At 42.8% G+C, this 21,283-nt stretch overlaps 1 protein-coding gene across 8 annotated transcripts in view; it reads left to right on the forward strand.

Moving 5' to 3' along the window:
• Positions 1–21,283, forward strand: part of CYRIA (CYFIP related Rac1 interactor A) — a 106,690-nt gene that overhangs the window by 79,458 nt on the left and 5,949 nt on the right. For all 8 annotated transcript variants that reach the window (XM_042982463.1, XM_042982464.1, XM_042982465.1 and 5 more), the window contains 7 exons: positions 11,022–11,143; positions 12,379–12,484; positions 14,322–14,458; positions 15,140–15,217; positions 15,399–15,515; positions 15,606–15,685; positions 17,131–17,257. In XM_042982463.1, the coding sequence (XP_042838397.1) occupies positions 11,022–11,143; positions 12,379–12,484; positions 14,322–14,458; positions 15,140–15,217; positions 15,399–15,515; positions 15,606–15,685; positions 17,131–17,257 (767 nt within the window). The remainder of the gene's footprint in view (positions 1–11,021; positions 11,144–12,378; positions 12,485–14,321; positions 14,459–15,139; positions 15,218–15,398; positions 15,516–15,605; positions 15,686–17,130; positions 17,258–21,283) is intronic.

Below are 21,283 nucleotides of genomic sequence, written 5' to 3' on the forward strand. Positions count from 1 at the left end.
AATTGAATCCACTCGTTAATGGCACCCAAAGTGGGCAGCAGACATTAGCCTTTCAGTGAAATCGTTCCAGTGATTCCCGGACTGAAATGATCATTAGAAACATCTGGTAGATACGGTTTTTACATAGTTGTCTGAAAGTCTCCCAAAATTCTGATTCAGTGGCCTAGTTCCAGGGATCTGCTTTTGCCCACATCTCCCAGGTGGTTCTGATGATTAACCAGTTTGGGAACCACATTTAACTAATGCATCCAAATGACGCATTAACTCACCCTAGGGTTTAGTAGAGGGGATGTAACCAAGCAACCTTTCCAAGATCCAGAGCTGAGGTCTCCAGAACTGGTCACCAAAAACTCCTTTTAGTTCTCGTTGCCCTGTTTTTCCCTTGCCACATAGGCAGTAGAGAGTTAGCCGTTAATCACACCTATGACTCTAGAATGACACACTTCTTCAGTCCTTCATACAGTATCTGCCTTGGAGTGGAAGGTCTCTAAGACAGGTCAAAGTTCAAGTAGACTGAAATCTATGCAAGGTCACCTTGCTTCAAAGACACTCTGTTTCAGTAAACAACTTGATCTATCAAAATATTCCATGGGGATTGAGTCGATGTTTCTCCAAAGATAAACAAATGACAAATAAGCACAGGAAAAAAAAAACATTCACTAGCCAAGAGGGAAACACAAATCAAAACCACGAGATAGCACTTCACCAGAGAGAGAGTAGAAAGTGTGGATGAGTGGGGCGCCTGGGTGGCTCAGTTGGGTGAGCTTCTGACTCTAGATTTCAGCTCAGGTCACGATTTCACAATTTCATGAATTAGAGCCCAGCATTGGGCTGTGAAGTTTGTTTGAGATTCTCCCTCTCTCTCTGCACCTTCCCCACTTGCACTCTCTCTGTCTCTCTCAAAATAAATAAAAGCGTTGGTGAGGCTGTGAAAAAATTGGAACCCTCATACACTGCTGGTGTGAATGGAAAATGGTACAGATGGCTTGGAAAACAGTTTAGCATTTCCTCAAACACTAAACATAAAGTTACCCTATCACCCAATGATTCCACTCCTAGGTATATACCCAAGAGAAATGTATCCACACAGAAATTTGTACATAAATACTCATAGTAACATTATTTATAATAGCCAAAAAGTGGAAACAACCCAAGTACTCATCAAATCATGAATGGGCGAATAAAGTGTGATGTGTCCATTCACTTAAATATTCTTAAGCAATAAAAAGTAAAGTACTGATAGATGGATATATTGAAATAATTATGCTAAGTTAAAAAAAAAAACAGTTACAAAAGAGCACATATTGTATAATTCCATTTATGTGGGATGTCTAGATTAGGCAAATCTACAGAGATAAAAAGTTCATTAGTGGTTGTCTGGACCTGGGGGTGTTGGGAAGAAATGGGGAATTGCTAATGGGTTCAAAGTTTCTTGAGGAATTAAGAAAATGTTTTAAAATTAATGATGTCAGTGGTCGTACAACAATGGCAATATACTAAACATCACTGAAATGTATACTTGGGATGAGTAAATTATATCACGATAAAGCTGTTACAATAATAATAACAATAATAACAAGCATCTTTTGGAAAATCTGATTTCTTGCTTCTGGTTAATTCTGAAGCCATTCCATCTGCTCAGAATAGATAACTTCTCTTCTTAGCCCGACTGTTCCACTTTTTAACATTTATTTTTATTGAGGCATAATTTATATGCACTGAAATGCACAAGTCTTAAGTGTATATTTCAGTCAATTTTGACAAATACCACACTCTGTCAAGACAGGATGTTTCACTCCAGAGAGTTCCTCTTCTGGCAATCTTCTTCTTCTTCTGGCAATCCCCTGCCCCTGACAAACTCCCAGAAACAACTACCGGTCAGATCTGATTTCTATCTCGAAGATTAATTTACCTAATCTATAAGGTCTTGAACTTCATATAAATGGAATTATACAATCTATGCTTTTTTGTATCTTCTCCTTCAACATAATATTTTTGCTATCCAACCATGTTATTACGTGGTGCTAATTTGTTCCCCCTTTTTGCTAAATACTCTTGTTGTAGGAGAGTCTGTGTGTTCATTCCCTGTTGATGAACACCTAGACTGCTTCCAGATTTGGGCTACTATGACTAAACATGCTGTGAACGTTCTTGTAGAATCTTCGTGGGCATCATTTCTCTTGTATTACCATACCTAAGAGTAGATTTGCCGGGTCAGTTCTATGCAACTTTTCAAGACAGTGTCAGATAGTTTTCCGAATGGGATGTACTCATTTCCATTCTTGCCAGCAGCTTAGTCTTCGGACGTTCCACACCTTCCCCAACACTTAGTATCCTCAACCTTTTCCTTTTAGCTAGTCTAGTGGTTGTGGGATGTTTTCTCACTTGTGGTTCTAATTTGCATTTCCATGGTAACTGATAATGTTGAACCTTTTTCACGTGCTTATGGAATATTTGCTTAGCGTTTTTAGACCATATTGACCACTTAGGTCTTCTTCCCATGTTTAATGAGTTTCTTTTTCTTTGTATCAATAAACTGTAGGATTTCCTTACATCTGGATACCTGTCATCTGGGAGTTAATAGCTTGCAAATGTTTTCACTCATTCAGGGCCTCGTTTCTTTATTTTCTTGACTTTGTGTGAACAGAAGTTTTAAATTTTGATGAAGTGTGATTGAAGATTGTTTTCTTTTGTATGAAGGACACGCTATATCCTTTTTAAGAAATCATGGCCTACCCGACGGGCCTAAAGATATTCTACTACTTCCTTCTGGAAGTTCTAGAAATTTAAGCTTTAAATTAGGTCAGTCGCCAGTCTTGAACTAATTTGTGTGTATTTTGTGAGAGAGGTTTATTTTTTTTCGTGTGTTATCAGCTTTTTCTAGCACAAGTAGATTGCTTGAATGCCCTTATCAGAAATCAGTTAACTGTAATGTTTGGACCTTCTCTTCTCTCTTATTGCTTTACTGATCTTTTTCACTACCCAAATATAACAAATAATAAGTCTCAAAGTCAAGAAGAGTAAGTCCTTCAGGTTTGTTGTTCTTTTTCAAGATTGCCTTGACTACTCTAGCTCCTTTACTTTTCTAAATAAATTTTAAATTAAGTTTTCAATTCTTACAAAATAATCTTGCTGAGATACTGATTATAATGATATTAATTTTTTTAATGTTTATTTACTTTTGAGAGCAAGAGAGAGAGACAGAGACAGAGGATGAGCATGAGCAGAGGAGGGGCAGAGAGAGAGAGAGGGAGACACAGAATCCAAAGCAGGCTCCAGGCTCTGAGCTGTCAGCACAGAGCTGGACACGGGGCTCGAACTCACGAACCAAGAGATAATGACCTGAGCCATGTGGGATGCTTGGTCAGCGTGGGACGCTTAACCGACTGAGCTACCCAGGCGCCCCTGACTATTATGGTATCAAATCCATAGATCAATTTGAGGTGAATTGACATCTAGATGATATTGATTCTCTTACCTAGGAGTATGGTATGTCTTTCCATTTGTTTAGATATTCTTTAATTTCACTCAGCAGTATTTTATAGTTACTAGAGCTCTTGCATATCTTTTGTTAAGTGTATCTTCAAGCATTTTATATTTTGACCGTAACGGCTTTTTTATGCTTATGGTCTGTATGGTGTATGTTTCCCCATCTGATCTGTGCCTTCACCTTCACAGTGTGCTTCTTGTCAACAACAAAAGCTGGTTGGCTCGTCCATCCATGCTGATAATATCTACCTTTTCATTGGGGTCAGCAGCCCATTTACATTTAATTAATGTTTGTACTTGAGCCTATCTTGATGTTGATTTCTATTTGTTGTATTTGCTCTTTGTTTTTCTCAGAATCTTTTCAAACATGATTGATTAAATAGAATAATTTCGGTACTCTCATTTATCTTTTCTGTTGGCTTTTTAGTTCTGCCTCTTAGGGCTTATTGTAGAGATTATAATATACATCTTTAAGTTACTGCAATCTGTCTTCAAAATGTCTTCTTCATTTCATAAAGAATTCAATAATCTTGTGACAGCATATCCGATCACCCTCCCTCCACCCTTGTGCCTTTTATGTTTTGCTTCGACATCTGCTACACACTCCCCATTTGCCATGTGTGGTGGTGGTGTTTTTCCTTATATTTTAAACTCTCAATAGTCTGTGTGTGTGTGTGTGTGCGCGCGTGCGTGCACATATGTGTGTGCACGCACGCGTGTGTGCGTAATTTAAATAGATCTTTTGTATTTACTGACATATTTACTTGTTCCAGCGCCCTCCAATTCCTTCTTACATAACTAGGTGTCTTTGCTATCATTTCACTTCAGCATGAAGAACTTCCCTGCAGAAAAGATTTGGATGGTATCTTATGCTTCTATCACTGCATATCCGGTGTCCAGCAGAGAGCTGGGCCTGAAGTCTAAGCTTAGGAACTTTGATTTTTTTTTTTTATTGATGCTAATTCAGTAATTATATGTGGAGCATCTCCTGCATTGTAGCGTCAGGCAGGAACAAGAGGAGTGGGGATGAGATCTTAGGAGGCAGAGAGGCGTGGAGGGATGACACAGGGCATATAAATATAGGACATTGGGAGAACATGCCCGCTTCTTCAAAAACTATTATAATTTTCCTGAGGAGAGAAGATGCAGACGCACTGGATAGACAGTCATAGTACAGGTCATACAGAAGCCTACCTGGAAGAATGGAGAGCAGGTGACGGGCCAGCCAAAAGAGAAAATACAGGAAGTCTAGGGCTGAGCTGAAGAAATGTTTCTTGGCAGGCGGTAACCGAGAAATGATTTCCTTAGAAGACAAACCCACCTTTAAGAGCATACCGAGAACAGTAACAGTGGTCATGGGGTGGGGGTGGGGGTGGGGGTAGTTGGGAAGGCAATTCTAAAGCCTCCGAACCATTATACTCTCAGAAAGGCTCTGAATATTTTGCTCTATTGGGACTATGGTCTCCTACTTTTCAAAACGAGGAGGGATGTCAGATTAGCTGCTCATCTGTGATGATTTTGCTGATGCAGGCTACCCCCTGCCACTACTGAGCTCTTGTTTCACACCTCCATCTCTGGTACCCTCACTTCTGCTAAGGCTGTTCAGAAGAGGCTAGATAATTTGGGGAGAGGAAAGGGGGGAAGATAGGAGATGTTCCTGGTCACTTTAAAAGTGAAGCAAACAGGGGCGCCTGGGTGGCGCAGTCGGTTAAGCGTCCGACTTCAGCCAGGTCACGATCTCGCGGTCCGTGAGTTCGAGCCCCGCGTCGGGCTCTGGGCTGATGGCTCGGAGCCTGGAGCCTGTTTCCGATTCTGTGTCTCCCTCTCTCTCTGCCCCTCCCCAGTTCATGCTCTGTCTCTCTCTGTCCCAAAAATAAATAAAAAACCGTTGAAAAAAAAAATAAATAAAAAAAAATAAAAGTGAAGCAAACAAACAAAAACCAACAGAGCAGACCTGGAAAGCAATTTATTTATGCCAACATAGAAATCCGGTCATTAAATTCATGAAATCTCTAGCACTTTGCTTTTTAAATGCTTTATATCTTTGTCAACATCCTTCTGCGGGTCTACAGGTCATAATCCCAACAAGACCAGTTAGAGAGGGGACAGGGCTCTTGTCAATGTCCTTCCTTTTACCAAGAAGTAACCTGAGAACCAGAAAGATGAACTGATTGGCCCTGAGGTCTCATATGCAGTGAGTGGCGAAAGTGACAGTAGGAACTAAGCCTCAAAAATCTCTGTCCTCTGAGTTCCCTCCTCCTGTGACATCACAGGGGTCCCACTGCATAGAGCTGAAGTAGATGAGCCTTCAAGTTTCAACCCTTCCTGCTTTATACAGGACCTCATCGGAAATTCCATAGGAGAGGGCTCTGGGCTCTGGTGCAGGATGACTAATGTTCCTCTACAAATAAATATGTCAGCCCAGTTACACACATTTTCCAATGGATCTTTGCAATTTTATGGGGTTTCTGTAAGCAGTTAGCATTCTGCTATAAATCATGACTGCTTTATATCCCCAAATGTTAATCATAGATAATTAGCTGTGTATCTTCGTTTATCCTGAAGGGGCGAGGGGCAGAGAAGTAAGGACGTGGTGGAAAAGAAGAGCTATGGATTTAATCTATGGTTTTGGCAAATCTTTGTGCTGTACCTTTCTTCACTGTTTATACAACAGCTGGCGAGGTGCAGAGATAGCAATATATCCTATTGATGAAAGGCCAGAGCTTCCTTCAAAGCCAAAGACATCTCCAAATAAATTGTGTCTTCTACTCACATTATCTTCAGTTGATTTGTTTGATTCTCTGTCAGATTTTCCATACAGTCCTGAATAGGTTGTTAAGAGAAGGTATGTGTGTTCCCGATGCTTGTGAAGACAAGAGTGTGTTGTTGGCTGATTTACAAAGATAAGAACACTTTGATTTGACAGCCTGGTTTGTGCCCTGGGGTATGTTCACCAAAGATGTTCCTTCCTGACAAGCATAGCACTCAGCCACCTTCCTCTCCATCCACACGGTGGAATGTTAGGCATTCTGCTCTCAGTAAACATCACAGTCCTCCATGGCAAGGCCTCCACCTGACCCCAGTGACACCAGAATCCTGGCAGTTAATATCCATAATTACTAGCAAATTGAGCCCGAGGAGGAGAAATAGATCCCCTGTAAACAAAATGAATACTGCTTCACTGTCTTCATTGATAGAGGGTATTTTTCCATTAAAAATTCTAGGCACTTGGAATTCAGCGATTTCTTGACAATGTATTCAAGGTCACAGTGCACATGATACATTTTCATACCTCCCACAATAGCAAGTCCAGAACAGGGGTTTAAATCATTCCCTGGGGAATGGCCTGGATAGGCTTGTTCCAGGGCCCCTCAAAGTATTGGTTTGTGAAATTGCCTGTGTAAATCACAGGTTTTTTTTTAACAGCTTTATTGTTAGACTAGAGCAGTCCAGCCTGATGTAACTATTCTTCTCAATGGCAATGAAATAATTGACAATGATTAGAATTTTAGAATGTGATTCTCGGAAGAAACATCACCGAGAGATTCACCGGCTACCACTGACAATAAGGACTCATTTCCATCAATAATGTTATTGGTGGGCATATGCACGTGTGTGTACCTTTGACAAAAGGTCAATCTTTGTGTTAAAAATAGAAAAAACCCATAATTCAGAGTCCCTGTTCACTCAGCAAGTGCTTTAGGAGGTGGCTGGTAGGTTGAATATCAGCAGACCTTTTCAATCACCAATTTGGCAAGATGTTTCTCTTTGACATCTGAAGACACCATACATTTTTAAAACATGGGTACCAACTGAACCTGAATATGGAGACCCCAAAGCCTCTTAAAGGGATATTCTGGAAAACAAGTGCTAACAGCCTTAAACTTGGGATGGTCAACTTCAGTGCAGTTTTTCACTCAACAAATATCCGAATAGTGTGTTAACCACCCTGAAGAGACATTGAGGCTGTAGCTAAATGATGGATGATTTAAAAACACAAGTGTTAATGAAAGTACGAATAGCCAATTTGATTGTAGGTAGATGGATATAGAGAGAGACAGAGATAGAGATAGAGGTATAGAGATAGAGATATATACTGGTCAACATCCTCATTTATTTATTGAGTCATGACATACGCATTGAGTGTCTCCAATGGGTAGGACATATGGAGGCACCGAGAATAAGAATATAGACTCTGTCTCCAAAGATCTCCAAATACAAAGACAAGCAGAAAAATCGTTATAAGACATAGTGTGAGTGATAAATCATTCATTCAGTTCTTTGAATCAGCAAATCTTTCTCGAGCGCACATTATGTACCAGGCATTGCACTAGGTCCTGGAGGTTTGATGAAAGAAATAAGGCCAGAGTCCTGCAGCCTAGTGGATCAGATTCTCGTTCATTAGTCCTGGCTGTCGAATCACTTAGCTGGGGGATCAAAGTAGAACGAATCCTGAACTTCCATAGGTTACATGAGCCGATGCCGAATGTCACTTAGGGTTACACCATCCTCTTTCTATTTGAAAAAGCAAAATACACAGATCAGAGCTTCTCCCAGTCCGTACTCTCCACCCTGGAAGTTGACCCCACTTGTGATTCGAGTCCCCAGAAGGTAGGGACCATGCTGCCAGCATCAAGGTCCTCATTGTTAGCTGAAAGAGGGGACTTCGGTTCCATGACAGGGGAAGGAGAAAAAAAAGAGGGCACCCGATAAGACTAACAAATTACGGAAGAAAATGAGCCAACACATTTCTAAGTCAGGATGAAGAAGGACCGATGGATTGGATTTCTCCCATCCCACCCCACCCCTGCTAAATGGGGCCATATGAGAAACGTTTTTTATGAAGACACCAGGACATCTGCCAAAAGAAACATCTCCCCAGAGAGGGAGGCTGTGACCGGGGGTCCTGTTTCATAGGTCACTGCGGTGCCGGGAGAGGGTTACTGTATGATGGAACCTGCTTCACTGAAGCCCCAAATCTGCCGCCTCTGAGAGAGAGGTGACACCGCCCCAAGTTGTTCGTCCAGCTCTCTATGGTCGCATCAGGGTCAGTGTTGAGTTGGATCAGCAAGATTCCCTTCCCGTGGGAGCGAGAGTGAAGCTTGCCCGTCTGCAGCCAGGACCCCTTTGGGGCCGCGCTATTAGAAACAGTCTTTTTGAAGCGCCTAAGAAAGGCTTCTGTTTTCAAAACCTGACTGAAAATTTTCTCCTTTTGTGTTAATCACCAGAAGAATGGGTTTTTGTGTTTGTCCGGCTGTCTTCTTCCAGCCACTTCACTTTAATTCGGTTTTGTCTAAAACTTACCGAGGGGTGATTTGCTGAGATGGAGTCACCGTGACAGCCAAGTTCAGAAGGCTTCCTTTTCTGGTCTCCAAGTGCCTTCTTTACATACTGCTTTCTAATTACATTCAAAGAGACTCACCCCTCAGAATCTTGGTCACAGCCTATTTTTCTTTTCTTCCTCTTCAAATCTCTCTCTCTCTCTTTCTAGGAAATTGCCTTTTTGGCTGATGATTTTTCAGTTTATTCATCCAAAGGAGGAGAGGGTTGGAGGGAATGAGCTTTTGTTTTTCCTTGTTTTCTGGGACCTCTGTGCTGCATTTTTGTCACATGGTTCTCTTCCCTGACTTTCTTCTTACTCAGATATTGCCCTGGAATTCTGTTCACTGAAATGCTGTCTTCAGGGACAGGCTTCCTAGCTCATGAGGTTTTAATGGTTTCTATTTAGGACATCCTTTGAGAAAAGTTTGGGAAAGCAGGAAAGGATAGCCTACAAAGTGATTAATAACGTGCATATCATCGCACCAAAGAATTTTATGGAAACAGTGGAAGGGCAGAAAAGGATAAAGGAATAACACGTTTCCTCTTGCCCCTCTGCCTCCCAGGCTAGGATCTGTACCATAACCTGCCAGATCTCTGTCATGTTCTTCAGGTCGCACTCCCTTCGGCCTTCCAGCCAGCCAGCTAGCTCAAGCCCATCCTTTATACTGAGTGATTGTCTCTCCTCCCACACCACACTTGTCTCTTCCTTCTCTGAATCCTGGTGCACGTGCACTTCAGTCCTTACCCCTTCTCTCATTGAAATCCATCTCCTTCCTAAAAGGCAGAGTTTGCAAAATATCTGAATAGTCTATAGGGACCTGTGATTTTTCTTTCTAAAGAGAACTCTCATACTCTGATGAGTTTCACCCTTCATTTCCCAGGTAACTCTACCAATCTCTTAGGTCTTAGCAAGACATGGTAAGGAAAATGATCTAAAAATGGGCATCTTTTCTCAAAGCTCTGGCCTCAGATTAGCGTAGGTCCAGCAGGTGGCGGCCAAAGCAGAAGCAGCCTCATCTGGCCCAACCCTTACTCTGATAGCCCTCCTGTAAGCCCCATCAGCTTGGTCAGCACCTTACTTCAATGTCACCTAGCTCAGGAATTCCGTCTCTTATACTCCCAGAGTAACACCTGTGAATTATTACCTTTCTCAGGATCAACCCTTGGTGCTCCCACCAAGACTTGTCAAAACTGGGATTTGATCTGGGGAATGTTATAACAGACATAACTCTAACTTACCCTTTCATGAGTGGGGTCTCCTGAGAGAATTCACTACCTTAGGACTGGGATTTTTGAAAACAAATTTTTAAGAGGTGACATCTATCCCCCTTCGATTAGCAATGCCTTTGTTTGGGATGGAGGCTACTTTCCTCACTAGCCCAGGCACGCAACCTATTTTATAGGTAATGTGAGATTTACCACCAAAATCCACCCACCAACCCCCGCAAAATACTCAAAGGGACAAGAACATGTATTACCTGCAGGAATGTAATCAAGTGGGAATTTAGAGCTGAGGGAAATGCTTCTGTGGTTATCAGAATATGCTCTTCATTTATGTAAGCCTGAATGTGTCACTTATTCTTGTGAATAGCATTTACAGTCAAGACCAAAGATGAACAGTACAGGTCTCTTTAAAAAAAACCTCCCGTACTTCTTGAGTTCATGTTCAATGGGAAGTCTCAATGCTTTCTCCGTGTCATTGTGTTCCAGAAAGATACATCTCCGTCATGGCTCTGAAGGATTATCTAATATTTTAAGCTTATTTTTTATATGGAAATGTAAGGGGGACTGCTTTTCCCGTCTGTACTCAGATTCACGGGCTTTTAGTCAGAACAGAAATATTCAGTAGCTTCTCCTATTAAATGTGGACCCCAAAAAGCAATATTTATTTCTTCTGTCACCCAGTTAACCGCTTGGCACATGATAATCGGTGTGCAAAAAGCATGTTCTACACAAACAAATACAGTACCCGCAGTGATTCCAACATGCTTGGTTTGACGTGCGCAGAGAGACCGATGACTGTTTCGAACTAAGTAACATGCAGAAATTGTGTTAGTTTCCTTTCCTAGCAGCTTATTATGTCAACGAGTAAAGACCAAACCTGTAGGAATCAAATAGGACTGTCTATCAGGTAGACTGAATGCTAATCTTCTTCCCAAGCTGTCTGTAAACACAAGCCGTCTGTGTCTTTTGGTTTCCCTTCTGCTCAGATGCCCAGCCCACGGAAGGAGAGAGGGAAATATGGAACCAGATCAGCGCCGTCCTCCAGGATTCTGAGAGCATCCTCGCAGACCTGCAAGCTTACAAGGGCGCGGGGCCAGAGATCCGAGATGTATGCCAATGATAACACTGAGCTGACAGCACCCTCGGAGGAGAAGGGAAACCCACACACGCACACACACCCAGCAAGATTAAGTAATAGCCCTAGTATTTCCTAGTGTACTAGGAAGAACAAGGAGGGTAATGTGTTTTCTAAAAAAGTATGAATGGCCCCTTTTATTCTAGTACATTAATCTGAACACACGGTGCGGTAGACCGTGTAAAATATTAGCCATTCTTTTCTCCGTCATACATTTGTTATCACAGGACTGACGTTTAAACAACGATAGATCGGCATATTACTTCATTTAAAGGAAACATCCATACAAAGCCTATGGACAACAGTTGAAGCATAAGTCGTGAGGTCTGGGTTTGCACAGACTTCCAGCATTTTGTAATAGTTTTGGCAGGTTCCACAGTATCAGAAACAACAGCCATGAGCTGCCTTGCTTTAAGTAGCCTGGGGGTCTATCATCTTGCAATGACTTGAGATTAAAAAAAAAATAAATACCTGAAAAACAACAACCAAAACAAAAGACAAAATTGCCAACATGGCTCTTAAGGCTGCATAATGCCTTAAAGGCAAGAAAGTTGATACTCCTTTTATGTGAAATAATTAGCTTGGTGGCAGCATCAACACATACACAAATGTGCACACAGGCTCACTTAACACACACAGTTTACGGCCACTGCCGCCATCCTTCTGGAAAAAACACCACTAACGCTCTAGTCCTTAAGCTGCTGCAACCCAGACAAAACAGCATTTCTGAGAAAGTGACAGCTTCTCAAAGGTGGTTATTCTACGTCGTGGTCCCCATTAATTTAGGTAATTTAGGTAACATCACAGAACGGAAGGAACGTAATACGTATCGTAGAGAAAGAAAGACATCTTCAGGACCTGCACTTTCTAATAAGCACTGGCTTGACTTTAGTAGAATCAAAACGTGATGGAGGAAGGCTGAATTGCTTCCAATCAGATTCGCATTTTTTTTTTTTTTTTTGCATTTAAAGTAAGAGAAACAAGTGAGATGATATAGGATCTGATTGTAGGGTCATTTGCATTATGGTCAAGTGCTAAAATCTCATTGTAACTGAGCATCTTGGAGGACAGTCCCGTGAACCGATGTCTAGCAAAATAGATCAGGACTTGTGTTTTCTTCCACTACCATACTTTCTCAGTCTTGAGGCATTTTGATGTGGAGGCTATTGCTTCTTTTTTAAACAGACAATTCTATCGCGTTTTTGTAGGCGATTCAAAATCCCAACGACATCCAGCTTCAAGAAAAAGCTTGGAATGCAGTGTGTCCTCTGGTTGTGAGGCTAAAGAGATTTTATGAATTTTCCATAAGGCTAGGTGAGTACGTACGTGTAGTTTTTATCCTGCGTGTGACGGAGTTGTGTTATGTTACAGAGTTTGAGAAAGAAGCAGGAAGAGCTAGCTCAGTGACCTGAGAGATGTCCCACATCCATCTGCAATGTCTTAGGAGAGGCCACTCATGGACAACAACACGTGTGGTTTTCATTCCCTTAAATTCATCTCAGAGTTTCTTCCTCTGAGGTTCTCGGCACATTGGGGGTGTCTCTGCTCCTGGGTGTCCCTCTAGTCTTGTTCTCAGCTAAGTCTCACTCGTCACAGTTTTGTTGTGGTCTGACCACATTTCTAAATGACAGGGGAGTTGAAACAAAAGATCACCGGCTAATCCAAAAAAGAACTTGATTGGTTAGAGTCATGTGATAAATTTAATATAGTAAAACACAGGAAAAACAAACAACATTCTGCTCTTTAGCCTGAAAAGCAACCTGTACACGTTCAGAATGGCTTTGCAGAAGCAAGAGTAAAGTCCAGTCTGGTTGACAGGAAGCTTGATGCGTCCACCTATGTGATATAACCACTCCCCCCAGGATACAGCTCTCTGAGGTTCCATCAGTTAATGTAATATATCTAGAAAGAAGAAAGGGGTAGTCATGTTCTACTTTACTTTTTCTGTAAGTGAATGCCATATTTTAAGAGTTAAACAGAGAAATAAAAAAAATTGGGGGAGAATGATAGCCATGGTGTCGAGAGAACTTGAAGCTAAGACCCAAAGGAAGTGGTTGAATGAGCAAAAACAGTTTTGTAAGAACAGAGAGCCTCTGAAGACTCTCAGATAGCTTCTTCTCTGTTTCCTTTTTCTGTTTCTTCAAAGTGTGTATCTAGACCCCATGAACTGAAATCTTAATGAGCCAGATTTTTAACAGAAGGCAAAAGATACCACCAAGGTAGAACTGGCTGACTCAGAAGGCCAGGCATTCCCATAAACGGAAACGGCAAGAGATGTCCTTGTAAAGATGCTGTAAAAGACCATTAAAAACCGTAGATCAGGTGCCCGCAAACTTTACTGTGAAGAGCGGATGATAAATCTTTTAGGCTCCTGGGCCCTCCTATCTTCGTTGCACCTGCTCAACTCTGCCATCGTAGGACATTAGTAGCCATGGTCCACACATTAAGGAACAGAAACAAAGTGTGACTGTGTTTTAATAAAACTTTATTTGCAAAAGTGGACAGTGGGCCAGATTTGGCCTGTGTGCCATAGTTTGGTTCCAACCCTTGCTGTCAAGTCTTGGTTAAACGACTTGGCATTGTTAGATATACGTTGAAGGAAAAACTGGAGGGAATGTTTGGAAATGGACAAGAGGATTTAATGAGACTGTTTCGGGGACAATAATGGAGGTCGGTATCACAATGGGTTTGCAAGAAAGCTCCCCTGGATCAGGTTGGAGTATAGGGGCAGAGATGAGCTGGAAAGGGACCCCAAGTCTTTCCCTGCAGTGCAGGTTATCTAGGCATGTTTTCTGGGCCACCTCATCTCCTCCCCTGTCATGAAAGGCTCTCTCCTACACATGATCCAAAAACACGCATCTGTGGTTTCTGAACAGTGGCAGGAGTTAGCACTGTGCGCACTGGAGAGTTCAGCCGAGCTTTGAGAGACTCGGATGAATCTGTGTGGCCCTGGGGGTCGCAGGGGAGGCAGTCTGCTCAGGCATGATGGGCTCCCTCTTCTTATCCACACACATCACCCTGCACACAGTTATGGCAAAAGGCATGGAGAAGAAAGGTTATCTCTGAGAATGTCTGCAGGACCTAAGAACTATGCTTTTTGAAGAATCTCCGTGGGCCACCTCAAATGTGTATTACTCACTTTGACTTTCAGAAAAAGCTCTTCAGAGTTTATTAGAATCTCTGACCTGTCCGCCCTACACACCGACCCAACACCTGGAGAGGGAGCAGGCCCTGGCGAAGGAGTTTGCGGAAATTCTTCATTTTACCCTTCGATTTGATGAGCTCAAGGTTAGACCGCACACGCTCAGACAATTTAACAAACTTGTCCTGAGTACCTACCGTGTACAGGCACTCTGCTAATGCTGTGGGGTGGGGAATCAGTGAGTAAGAGGTGTCTCCTTCCCTACAGAGACATGTAAGCTGAGAATTTGCCTTCCTTACAGTAAAAGTGATGTAGGTCGGTGGTTTGTAAACAGAAATTCAAAATCTGCCAAATTCAATAAGAGGAATCCTTTTCAAGTGGAGAAGGACTCCATCCTGATGGAGAACAAGGATTCTTTCCCTGAAATCTAGCGTGTAGCCATACGATAAAATAATAAGGCTCTGAGGATTTTCAAAATTGTCTTAAATGTATATTTTTTTGTGAGAGACAGTGTGTGAGCAGGGGAGGGACAGAGAGGGAGACACAGAATCCGAAGCAGGCTCCAGGCTCCGAGCTGTCAGCACAGAGCCTGCTGCGGGGCTCGAACCCACGAGCTGTGAGATCATGACCTGAGCTGAAGTTGGTCGCCCAACTGACTGAGCCAACCAGGCGCCCCTCTGAGTATTTATTTTTAACCAGAAGTTGCTTTGACTGTTGCAACCAAGAGACGTCCTATTATGTTTATATAGTCTGGTGTCTGGGCTCCTAATGCGCATCCCCCATCTGATGTGGAGAGATGACCTTCTTTCCTCTCTTCTGAATTTCAGATGAGGAACCCAGCCATTCAGAATGACTTCAGCTACTACAGAAGGACGATAAGTCGCAACCGCATCAACAACATGCATGTGAGCCCCTGGGTCCCCTGGTCTGTGTGTGCCCATTCCCCATGTCTTCCTCTGATTTCTGCATCAGGCAGGGCACAGGGAGAAGCCAGCCCTCTTCTGTGATTCCGTTTACAGCAGACATCGTGTCAGGATTTTTGACCATCTGTTTATCAATTGCATATTCTCTTCTTACTTTCATCAGCTAGACATTGAGAATGAAGTCAATAATGAGATGGCCAATCGAATGTCCCTCTTCTACGCAGAAGCCACGCCAATGCTGAAAACCCTCAGCAACGCCACCATGCACTTTGTCTCCGAAGTGAGTGAAACTACGCACCGAGGTCCTTTTTTCTGAATTACACGTAAAAGCTGCTAGCAGGACTAACCTACTTCCGTGTCTCCCTCTTAGAACAAAACCCTGCCAATAGAGAACACCACAGACTGCCTCAGTACGATGACAAGTGTTTGTAAAGTCATGCTGGAAACACCGTAAGTTCCATCGGTGGTGGATTCATGGTCAGGGTTCACCTAGAGAGGGCCTGTTCATATGTTGACGATTATGATGGTGACGACGATGGTAACATTTGGGTCAACACGTTAACATGGGCATGTATATGATCTGAATCCATTTCACAAAGAACGCTGGATGCTAAGTGTAAGTCGCCCCAATTTGTAGTTGAAGAAGCTGAGGTCCAAATTGGTTCATGACTTCCCAAATGCTGCATAGCTTGTTAGATGGCAGAACTGTGACTCAAATCAAAGATGCTGTGGAAGATGTGGAAGGGCCACGTGGAGGGTTGGCCTAAATGACTGGGTATTATTATGAGTATGTGGGAGAAAAGATTTGACAGAAGATTTAGAACAAAGGGTAGGAGCGGTAGGACTGCGGCAAGGGTGATAATGGAGATTTCTCTCCATCTATCCTTCTCATTCTGTCCCTTCCCTTCCCTCTCTGTCTCTGTCTGTCTCTCTTAGTTTCTTTGTGCTTAAACTAGTTGCTAGATTTTAGAAATGGCCAAGGTCGTTAATGGTGAGGCAGCACAGTAATGAGGAAATACACACCCACAAGTCAGGGCTCCAGCTATCTCTTTAGCTACTTCTGTGTGCCGGCAGACCAGCGAAATGGCCTGTGTGGACCTCGGTTTCCTCCTCCGATGAAGTTCCCATAATGTCATCTGTGCTGTAGAGGGCTTGGGAGGGCCAAAGACATCAAAAGCACCTTATAAAATGTGATGCTCTGTTCAGATGTAAGATGGTGTTAATTTCAAATATTTCACTTATACCAAAGTTAAGACTTGTTCCAAGACAGAAATAGTAATCATCTTCATTGCGGGCCTAATTCATAATGAGAGAGATGTTAAGAAAGCCTCTAAAATTATCTTGAATTATCTGAATCATCAGGGACCCTGTCAAGGTAAGTGAACAAAATTCACACTCCACAAGTACTCCCGGCCCAGTGAATGGTACATAATTTCTTTTACGCATCTTTGCCAATCCAATTCAATCTGCAGCCTGTGTCTTAACAAAGGAAGTTACTCTGACTGGAGACATGATCGCTGCTCTGTAGCAATGAGCCTGATTCTTTCTCTCCATAATGAAGCCATTATTCTCTATAATCTTGGACAGCCAGAGGGACCTGGTATAAAATATTCAAGATTGATGGGTGGGGGGAGTGATGTACGTGATGAGCTGGCCCGCTGAAGGGCAGAAGAGAAGAGAATTTACTGCCCTCTAATTTACCTTATTTTCACACTGAATTGCTGATTGGATAGATTCAAGGAGAATGATCATCATGGGTTTCTTTAAGAGCGTATTAACCTGGTTGTTGCAGGTATGGGATTGCTCTCAAGAGATGATTGGAGGAGTCTAAAGTAGCCAGAAATGAACGTGCTCTGGCAAGAAGAAACACAGCTGCCATTTCTTCTCTCTTCCAGGGAGTACAGGAGTAGGTTTACAAGCGAAGAAACGCTGATGTTCTGCATGAGGGTGATGGTGGGAGTAATCATCCTCTATGACCACGTCCATCCCGTGGGAGCTTTCTGCAAGACATCCAAGATCGATGTAAGAATAGTTATGAACTCTGCTTTCTAAATAAGAGCTCATGAGTGTTGCACAACAGACCTTGCTTCTCTCTCTCCTCCGTTCCCCGTTGAGAGGGATCTCTCCCCAGGGGCAAGCCCCCTCCTGGCAGCCGTCCTCATAGCAAGAAGCCCAATCTTTTTCATGTGCTTACAGCCAGACGTCCGATCAAAAAGCACGGCAGGAGCACAGAGACACTAATGCCCTCAGCCGGTAGAGGAGCTGAGCAGATGAATAGTCACTTAGCTGCAAACTTCCCCTTCAACGTATCCGATGTGCCATATGAATATATTTTTATATGTTATAGGCATCTTAAAGTTAGCGGCATTGGGAGATACTGCATTGCAAGACATGGCAAGATATGGTCACATTTCAAACAGTATTCCAACTTCCTGTCCTGCCTCCCCCAACTGGTGGCTTCACCCAAATGCCATGCCTTTTCTTGTCATCGGGATATACTTGAGCCCTTTGCCCTGCCCAGAGTGCCGTCCCTTCTTTCTGGTGTGGGGATTCTTTTAAGACACTCCACAAATGTCACCTCATCCAGGAGCACATCTCTTGTGCCCTGCATGCTCAGAACCTCCCTTCTCCTCTGGCCCCAGAGCACTTAGCATTCTGGATTTTCTGTCTGCAGCATCAACCCAATAGTGTATCTCATGTGTTCATATAAAGCCTTTTGGGGGCACCTGGGAGGCTCAGTCGGTTAAGCATCCAACTCTTGATTTCAGCTCAGGTCACAATCACATGTTCGTGAGTTTGAGCTCCACATCGAGCTCTGTGCTGACAGCACAGAGTCTGCTTGGGATTCTCTCTCCCTCTCTCTTTCTATCTCTCTTTCTCTCTCTCTTTACTTCCCTCCCCCCACCAAATAAACAAACCAAAAAACACATATAAAGCCTTTTAAGGTCAGAATGGGACCTCTTGGTACTAACTTATTCTGACAATGCTAAGTTTGGGCAGCACACTCTGTTTTTACTCATCTGTACAGAGCAGCATCTCTGATGCTTTAGTGCTGTGCCAACAGAAAGTCTTCATTCCCAGAGGGACCACGAGTCAGAAGGATGTAAGGAAATTTATCAGTTAGAAATGCAACTTGGGTTACTCATTTTGCAGTTCTCGCCTCCTAGCACAGCTAGTCATGGGTCTTCATAGAGTATTATTTTTAGGGCAGTGATTTGTGTTTGCCAAGAAAAAAAGTGTTTAGTATAAAAAATAGGAAAATCTAGGAAATCAAAATACAGAATGTTAAATGTATCTGTAGTAACCTTACCACTGACCATTGTCGATATGGCAGCATATCTTCGTCCCTTCTTTTTATATGGATGTTTGTGTAGATGCATGTGTGTACCTAACAAATTAGCACCCTGCTATAAATGCTCTTTTAAAACATTTATTTGCATAACAGTATAGCATGTTTTTTTTTCATACCAATAAATATTTTTACTGTATTCTTTGTGAGGCTTTAACATTTTTTATACTATGGACTGAGTATAAATAACTCTTAATAACTCCATGAATATCATTTGAATGTGGATGGAGTTTATTACGTGGTAACTCACAGGACATTCTCATTTACCAGTGCCATTTGGTAACTTGTCACAGAGTCAAAAAATAAAAATATACTAGGTACAATTATGTCTTGTAACCCTAACCTTTAAATAGCTTGTCCTTGCTTGTCATTTACTGAGTCTGGTGAGGTCGTAAATATGATATAATGTTAAATCTAACCACACATAGTCTTCATGAAATGTATTTGTTCTTCGATCTCACTAAGAAAGCTTTGTTCCTACTGAAGTCTGCATGTTTCTCCGAGAAAGTTTCAGATTTACCTAACGCAACATGTGTTCAACATGGGCCATTTTCTTTGATGACATAAAGGAGCTCCTTCAGATGCCAGTCTGCTGCTAAGCCAGCAGCTACATGCACTGGGTTTATAAATCCTTAGGATATCATCAACTGTGAAAAGACAAGCATTTATTTGTGAAACCCTGAGATGCATATTGTTATATGCACTTACAAAGAAAATGCCCTGGAAACCCAGACGAGGGAGAAGCTGATTCCGCTTAGAGGAGAGACAGAGGGTGATGTTTGAGGTGGATCTTGGGAAAGGGGTAGAATTTTCCCAAGTAGAAAGAGGGAAGGAAGAGTACTTCTGGAGGAATGAATCATCAGAGAAAAGTCACCGAGGCCCAGAGGGGTTGGGTCATTGAGAGAACAGATGCTATCCTTGGGTTCCAGGAAGCCAGGCTGAAGTGAGGTGGTGTTTTCTGCTGATTTCCTTAGACTTCTGTAATAATCTGATAAGGAATCACTCCTTAACCCCAGTCTCCAGCCCAAAGCTCACCAAGAATTCCAGACCCAACCTCCTCTGGACACCTGAAACATGGCCGGCACCAAATCAAAGACAATCCTTTCCCTTACAAACCTGCTTTTCTCCTGGGTTCCTGCCTCAGGTGTTTCATCATCTTCTGACCCGACATCTAAGCTGGAAACCAGGAATTGTCCCTTGGAGCCTGGAATTATTTTCTTTCCTCTTCTTTGCCCCCATATCTTATCAGTCACCGGGTCCCGTGGACTGGACGGACCTCGGATCCATACTCCTGCCTCCCCATGATTCTCCATGTCACTGCTGCTCTCACGCTCGACAGCCTCAGGGGCTCTCACTGACCCTTCCATCCTTAGACTTGCATCCTTCTGATCCCTTCCTATATTGATGACATTGCTAGATTGTTTAACACCTGCCAGGGGTGTTTTCTACAGGCAAAGGCCTGCCAACTCCTTAACATGCTATTAAACTCTCACTGGATCTGGGCCCGACTACATCCCTGGTTGGGTCGTATTCACACCCAAGGCTTTATAATCAGGCTGAGACAGAACTAGAAATTCCCAAAGAGCAGCCAGTGCTCTTCTCCCCTTTTCAAGTCATCATTACTCTTCAGGCATGTTTTACAAGAACACTTTTCACACTGCTGATGAGCTATTTCTCTCCCTTCTTCCACTAGACCATGAACTCCACTGGGAGAGGGACCAAATCTGTGCATCCCTGAGCTTGATTCCATCCTTGCAAGTGACACATACCTGGCGTGTTTGTAGCCTACCCCCACCCTGCACCCGTGACAGACATCTCTGATTGCCCATGGCATTTCTTTCCTGATGAGCCTATATGTGACTCCCAAATGATTCTCAACCCTGTGCTTCTGGCTACCTCCATCAAGCTATCGGGGTCCATTAGGCCATAAGATAAAGCTTCCTACATACCAGAAGCATACCCACAGAAAATATTTATAAGAAACCATTATAAAAGAGCTCCTTAGTCTCCCCAAATTTAATACAGAGTGTGAACATCTGAGTTGAAGATGAGTGATTGTATTTTTTGCAGGGAGATACTTCCTTTGTCAAAAAAAATTTTAGGCTATGCATAATGGAATGTGATCTCTATATATGTATCTTTCTTATACTTCCCAAATTATGAATAAATTATATTCCAAGGGCACACAAAAAACCAAAAACTTGTGTAGGTCCACGCAGGTACTAAATACGCAAGAATGGAGGAACCCCAAGGAGCCTGCCTCCAAGCACGCACATTCTTAACCTGTGGCCTTCACCAGTCCTCCCCTGATCTAGTGAGGGAGGCAGATTGATCTGGGTGCTTCAGTCTCCAAGGCTCCCTGATAAATGCCAGCCTACTATTAGGAACACAAAGAGGTGGTGGTTACTTCTACCTGGTGAAGGTCGTGAGGTGAGAGGAGGCCTCCTGGTGTTGGTCTTTAGCTGTGTCCTTTAAAAAAAAGAGAAAAAGAAAGCAAAAAAAAAAAAAAAAATTAAGTGTTTGCCAGTCCATCAGCTAAAGGAGGAAAAGCACCGTGGAAAGTGTGATGGCAGAAAAATCATCAGGTTTGTCCTTCAGGCAGTCAGTCTGCACCGAGCAACCACTGAGAGGAATGCCCTGCATGTGGCTCTGGAGTGCAAGCCAGGATCACGGCCTCAATGCCAGGATCACGGCCTCAA

This window comes from Panthera tigris, chromosome A3 (assembly GCF_018350195.1).
Source record: "Panthera tigris isolate Pti1 chromosome A3, P.tigris_Pti1_mat1.1, whole genome shotgun sequence".
NCBI classification, from domain to species: Eukaryota; Metazoa; Chordata; class Mammalia; order Carnivora; family Felidae; genus Panthera; species Panthera tigris.